At 38.3% G+C, this 7,353-nt stretch overlaps 1 protein-coding gene across 1 annotated transcript; it reads right to left on the minus strand.

The window, feature by feature from the left end:
- Window positions 1–664: 664 nt before the first annotated feature.
- On the minus strand, window positions 665–6,562 carry f13a1b (coagulation factor XIII, A1 polypeptide b; the record flags this gene model as incomplete). Its single annotated transcript, XM_037683124.1, is given in 7 exon segments — window positions 665–979; window positions 4,002–4,138; window positions 4,746–4,906; window positions 5,035–5,310; window positions 5,966–6,119; window positions 6,271–6,359; window positions 6,459–6,562. Coding segments are annotated over 7 exon segments (1,063 nt in total), but the record flags the coding sequence as incomplete, so codon positions are not given.
- Between the last annotated feature and the right edge of the window lie 791 nt (window positions 6,563–7,353).

Consider the following 7,353-nt stretch of genomic DNA (forward strand, 5'->3'; position numbering starts at 1 on the left):
CACTTGTTGCATGTATTTTATTCTGAAATAAGTTCTGTACTAGCATAAGCCCAATAAACGGAGTTTAATGACTGGACCTTTTGTGCAAAAAGACGTTCACTGTCTCACATTCACAAACAGAAAAGGAACCATGTCACAAAATGATGTAATTAATCTTTTATTTGGTTGATGGTTCTTGTCATTTTCAAAACAAAAACAGATAGAACAGAACATTCATTGAGAAACATTTAAATGCAACTTTAACTGTAGCAATACATTTTTATTTAAATGGGTTTCAATAATTCCTGTAATTTAAAAATATAAAATCAAACATGTTCTCAAACCCACAAAGAATAAATCAAAACTTCAGCATTGCTTCACCGATTTTGACCAGTCGTTTTTGATTTGATTTGGTATTTGTTTCTAAACGCTGCAGTTTTCTTTAGCACTCTTTTTTTATTAGTGATTTTTGATAAATCTTGCTTTGATTATATTAGCTTTGTGTCGTTAATTAGTGCCACTAATAACAATTTAATATAAACTTGTAAATAAACTGATTACATCACTTAGCATGTAAAAAGGTTACATTTTTCTTAATATTATTATTATTATTATTATTATGAATGAAAATAAAACTGGATGAAAATTGGACTTAAAACTTAAGCGAGATAAAATATCTTGAGCCTGGCAAACTGTGAATTTGCCTATTCTGGCCATCATAATGACCTTGAAAAGACATCTGCATGTGTGATAGATGCTGAAGTTAGTTCTGATTTTATGTAATACTTTAGACCTTTTTGTAACAGAAGTCCAACTGAAGCAGAAAGGTTTTGGGTGTCTGTAACGCTGCAGTGATCCTCAGGCCTCGATGCTGATGGACGCCTGGCCAGAGACCTGTCGGAGACCGGAACAGTCCAGAGTAGCGATCACTCTGGTTCTGCCAGACCTCTGAGGGGTGAACATCTCAGTGCAGGTCAGAGAGGAGCCTCCTGGGATAAGACTATAACCAGAAGGGTCTGAGTTAGACGCCAGCAGGACTGGGCTGCTTTTAAAAATATACATATGTCATCTCTACACATTAAGGAACCCCTCATTGTGCTTGACCCGATTGTTTACAGTTATATTCGTTAATGTCCCTTCAATTTAGTCAGAGTACATTACTTAGCAAGGGGTATTTCACATACTTACAAATAAATATTTCAAAAAACAAACAGAAAAGTACACCTCATCCTGAATAAACTCCTATAAAATTTCACAAATCATTAATGGTTTCCATGTGTGCTTAATATCTCCAATTCAAAATGACAATACTGGTAAGCCTTAAATGTATAAAATAACTAGCAAACCAACAGGCTTTAAAGATTTTAAAAACATTAGTTTTTTAGAAAAAGTTATACATGTCCAAATATTATAAACTCATTAAACCAATGAGCTAGTTTGATATTTTTGTTCCTCACCCACAGACGCTCTACGACATAAAATCAGCCAGATTGTTTTGGTCTTTGTGTCATAGCACCATCTTCAGGTGCAAATTAAAAACACTTCAGGCTCTCCGTTACAAGTAAAGCGTGAAAAGTTTAGAGCATGCACCAAATGTCCATAGGGAGGTTGTGGTTGCTATTTAGTGATTGTGAGAACTGCATATTGGGGTCCTGGGTGGAGCCTGGTGAAATGTATGTTCATAATGTGGGGCTAATGGACATGCACAGACTTGAACATGCACAGATCATCAAGAATTTGAAGCAGAACTAGTCCCGAGTTGGCTATAGTCTTGATCATGACAAGGTGAAACAGTGTGGAGGAAGCTTTATGCTACTGTGACACTGCTCTTCTGGCAAGTAGCTGCATCCTGACATGGTCTAATCAGAGTGAGGGTCAGGGTGGAATCTGATCGTAGATACATGGTGTATTGTTGAGGGAATGTGTTGCTGAAGTATAACACTTGGAAAGGGTGCAAGAGAACCTATCGGAACACAGCAGGAAAAAACATCTATTTGACGAGTACTAACAGTCTAGCATCACAATTTCCAGTGAAAAATATTTTTCGAATTTTCTAAGCTCAAGCCTTTTAGGTCATGTAGGGTCTTGTAGCAGGTCATCATCTAGCTAAAAGATGGCGTTACTTATCTATTTTCAATTCAATTCAGTTTATTGAGATGACTTCTGTTGTGATTCGGTGCTATATAAATAAACTGAACTGAATTGGAATTGAAAATAGACAAGTAACACCATCTAGATGATGGCTTATTACAAGACCCTACAAAATCTAAAAGGCTTGATCACAGAAAGTTTGGAAAATCTATTTGACGAGTACTAACAGTAGAGCATCACAATTTCCAGTGAAAAAGATTTTCCAACATTTCTGTGATCAAGCTTTTTAGGTCATGTAGGGTCTTGTAGTGGGTCATCATCTAGCTAAAACATGGTGTTAACTTTTCTATTTTCAATTCATTTCAGTTTATTTATATAGTGCCAAGTCATAACAGAAGTCATCTCAGGACACTGAACATAAATATTGATATTTTGCATCTTTTAATTTACTTTTTTGAATTTGCAGCTGTTACGGTACATCTGCATTCTGTGCATTCTTCTTCTTCTTTCAGCTTTTTACTCATCAGGGGTCTCCACAGCGAGTCATCCTCCTGCATCTCTCTCTGTCCTCTGCATCCTTTAGCCTCACTCCATCTACCTCCATGTTCTCTCTAACTGCATCCATATATCTCCTCTTTGTCTTTTTCCTGGCAGCTGCATTTCTAACATTCTCCTACCAGTATACCCACTGTCCCTCCTCTGGACATGTCTAAACCATCTCAGTCTGGCCTCTCTAACTTTATCTCCCAGTTGTTCAACCTGTGCTGTACCTCTGATGATCTCATTCCTAATCTGATCCATCCTTGTCACTCCTAAGGAGAACCTCAACATCTTCATTTCTGCCATTTCCAGTCCTTTCTCCTGTCTTTTTGTCAATGCCACTGTCTCCAGACCATACAACATAGCTGGTTTTGTAAACTTTCTCTTTGACCTTTGCTGGCACACTTTTGTTGCAAATCACTCCTGAAACTTTTCTCCATCCACTCCATCCTGCCTGGACACTCTCCTTCACCTCTTTACCACACACCCATCTCCCTGGACAGTGGAACCCAAGTACTTGAAGTCTTGCACCTTTGTGACCTCTGCTCCTTGTAGCCTCACTGTTCCACTGGCCTCCCTCTCATTCACACACATGTACTCTGTCTTACTACAGCTGACTTTCATTCCTCTTCTTTCAAGTGCATACCTCCACCTCTCCAAGTTCTCTTCCACCCGTTTCCTGTTCTCACCACAGATCACGTCATCTACAAAATATCATAGTCCATGGGGATTCCTGCCTGACCTCATCTGTTAGTCGGTCCATCACCAGAGCAAACAAGAAGGGGCTCAGAGCAGATCCTTGGTGCACTCCCACCTCCACCTTGAAACTATATGTCACTCCTACAGCACATCTCACCACTGTCCTGCTGTCCTCATACATGTCCTGTACCAGTCTAACATTCTTCTCTGCCACTCCAGATTTCCTCATGCAATACCACACCTCCTCCCTCGGCACCCTGTCATATGTTTTTCTTAAAGGTCTGCAATCTGTATAAATGCTTAAATTAAAAATAACTCACCCAATCTTCAGTCTAATATTGGAGTTATTGAGTTAGTCAAGTCACACATAACACAATAAAGTGGTTTAATAGGATTTTTTTTTTGAACAGCTCGACTTTTGAGTGGTTTTGATTAATTCACCAACTTTTAGCATCAGTTATAACCACTTGAAATAAAAAGACTGTGGTTAAGCATAAATACTTATTAGTTTATAATCTGTAAAATCAGTTAGTTACTGGGTTCAGTCCTGGAATTTGTAGGCTATATATCTGGTACAAAAAGGGGAACTTACCTGCTACAGACCAGGTACAGTATGTACAGTCGGGGCCAGCTTATGTACTCCTACCAGTGTTTTATTTTAAACTTACGTCATTGTATTCTGATTCACTCACGCATAATATCTGTTCCTGGGTGACATGATCCCCGGTCCTTCCATACGAATGTTGACATTCTCAAGATTATGGGTGAAGGGGTTTGTAAACTGGACAGTTGCCATCATCTCCTCATTCACTTTGTTGCTGCCAGACACCTAGAGGACACAATAAACAGCAAACATTAAAAACTCATTTTAGAGAGAGGGTTTACTAAGACCCAGTCTCATTTAATACCAGTCTCATTTAATATTCATTCCTACCCCTAGACCCCCATTTTTATGTCACAAGATATTAAAATGAAATGAAACACTCCTTCAAGAAGCTCATACTAAATCAGTTATGGCCAATTTCCTTTAAATAAACCGATGCTATGCCAGTGTGCATGTAGGTCATGAAGCTAGTTATCTAACCTGAAACAGACTTGACCAAACTATATTACTTTTGTTTTAAGAAATCCAACTAGATATTAAAATGATGGCTCAGGCAAAAATGTTCTGATCACATTTTATCACTGATATTTGTAGGATTTTTTTTTTAAATAGCAAAAGCTGTATCTCTTTGATTGAGGTGACCCAAATCCCAGAAAGATCTTTTATTTAAAAGCAGTGACAGCCTTCTCCTCCACTCTATATCATCAGTGTGAATGCAGAAAATGTTTGGGTAGAGAAGAGGGGCAAAATGGGATTCAGCCTAATGAGATAGAAACTAGCCAACAATTTAATCAGAGTGGTATTGGCTGGAATTTAAAAAAAATAATCCGACCTCAACAATGAGTTTTGGGTTGTGCAGGGTGATGATTTTCATTGCGGTGACGATCTGGCTAGTTTCTTTGATCTTCCCGGTAACGATAAAGTTAAGGTTAGCCTGTTCAACCAGATGGTCCATGTAGTCCCTCGACTCAACCATCACCAACTTCTTCACGCCTGCAAGAAGAACCAAACCTTTCATTATCACATTTTTTAAAGAACAATTCAAGATCCTGGGGTAACATAACTCTACGCTGCCTTGAAGTTAGACATCAGGACATCTTCTTGAATCTTCGCTTTCTTACTTTTTTTGGGCTGAACTGTAACAGTGGGGGTCTCAAACAGGAACTCATGGCTGGAGACTCCAGTGTAATACACCACACTCCCACTGACGTAGGTCTGCACTGTGCGCCGCTGGTCACTGCTGTTGATGAACTCCAGGTTCAGCTCGAAGCTGTCTCCAACGCTGACCTCCAGGGTCGGCAGGACCACGTCCACATCAGCCAGAGGGGGGTTGGACTTCTCCCGTTTACAGCCGTACTCCTCTGCTTTCTCCAGGACTGTTCGCTCCTCTTGGGTTCCTGGGTTAGATTGACAAATAGGTCCACTTTGCAGAAAAAATGTTTTTGGCTTCAAACGGGCTAAAATGTTGCCAAATCAAGAATTGGCCAAGTGTTCAAGCCTAAAGTGCTCGGTTTGGATAAAGTGAAGTCAGAATGACATCAAAATAGAACTGATGTCTGGAGCAAAGTGACAAAAAGGCCATGACAGTAAAAACACTGCCTGTTCTAACAATCAGGCTTGAGAGGCATGCAGTACTTTGCTGACCAAAAACAGGCAAAATGACCAGCATTGATCCATTCGGCTGATTGTGTTTACTGCCTGGTATTTTTTTGTTGTTGTTGTTGTAAAAATAAGATAAATACATCTGATTTAGAGACTGGGTCAAGTAATCCATCTCAAGAAATGGTCTTACTTATATTTGGACATTTTGTTTCACTTTTTCTGTTTTAATTATGAATCATTAATTGCAACGATTGATACAATACGTTCATTTACATTTGAATACTATCCTTAAGCTGACATTATAAAAACTGCTCGTCTAATCGAACAAGGTTGAGGCGCCTTCCTATAATGTTTTTCTCAACAGATGTGTGCTTGAAGAAAAAGCTGCAGCAGGAAAAATGGTTCTTTTGCTTTGTTTAGCACCGATTTCTGTTCGATGTGGTCACTGACCTTCAGCAAACTTGTATTGATTAGTGATGTCTCGACGAGTCTCGCCTCCTGCAGCTTTGGTCAAAACCATGCGACCTACATGAGTCCGGTTCACTTTGACCGGCTGCATGGTCCCATCATTCTTCCGAGAATAAAATACACAATCGCTGTTCACCTGCAGTGGGGAAGGAGGAAGAAAAAAATTCACTGAACTAGATTTAATCTCAGCAAATCTGGCTGCTAGTCACAAAAAATGGCAAGGCATGGGAACAATATTAATTTTAAACTAATTTTACAAAATGATCAAATATATTCTATGGACTAACCTCAGCAAACACAAAGGCAGCATCATATGGGTAGCAAATCTGTCCATGTTTGATAGCCTGGACTGATGCAGGTCCACATCGGTACATGCCTTGAAGAGTAAAGCAACAAGAAAAGTAACAGTTATATACTTTTGTGTCAACTTTGTACATGCCTTGGTGCAAAGGGTTGAGATAATATTATCTGTTACCGTCACTGGTCTCTTGAGGTGTTGCATCCACAACCTGCCATCCTCCAAAACCTGGAGGGAGGTCTGGTCTGGACATGTAGCACTCGTTCCAGCAGTGATAGTTCCTGACAACAGCAAATGTTCAATTTTATTCAGAACAGTCAGAAAATGTGATTTTTATTAAAGGGTTTCATCTAGTGTTTTTATCATAAATGCCTTTGTCTGCATTTAATTACTTTCTCCACACATGCAACTACACAGGAAAAAAGAAAGAAAGAACTGACCAGACTGTTTTCCATACAAGATGATTCTAAAATGTGCACAAATAATACCCTGAGCAGGTGTAAATGTGTCCAGAAAGACTGGTTAAATATGAAATTAATTAATAATTAATTAAAAAAATATATGTATATACATATATACATATATATATATACACACACAAAATTAATACACTGAATATGTTTTGTAGCAGATTATGGATTTTTATAATCCCTTTCAATGATCAGAAACATTGAAGTCAGTTAGACTCAAACAAACAAACAAAACCTCCACCAAAAACACAAGTTACAGGCTGTTCTTTGGGAACAATGGTCTTTGGGCTTTTTCAGTCATGGGTCCTAAACTTTGGTACAATCTGCCCCCAATCATTAGACAGGCATCTTCACTTCCTGTTTTTAAATCGATTATAAAAACATGCCTGTTTTCTCTGGCTTTTAACACAGTGTGATTTGATTTACGTTTGTATTTTATTGCTCTGTGTTTGTATGTTTTTCTTTTGATGATTTTAATTAATTTTTTTGTTTGTTTGTTTTGTTTTTCATTAAATTACTTGCAATGATTTTTATTGTTAAGCACTTTGGTAGTAGCTGCTTTTATAAATATGCTTTATAAATAAATTTGACTTGACAATAAA

Source organism: Nematolebias whitei, chromosome 1, assembly GCF_014905685.2.
Source record: "Nematolebias whitei isolate Nwh7 chromosome 1, NemWhi1, whole genome shotgun sequence".
NCBI classification, from domain to species: Eukaryota; Metazoa; Chordata; class Actinopteri; order Cyprinodontiformes; family Rivulidae; genus Nematolebias; species Nematolebias whitei.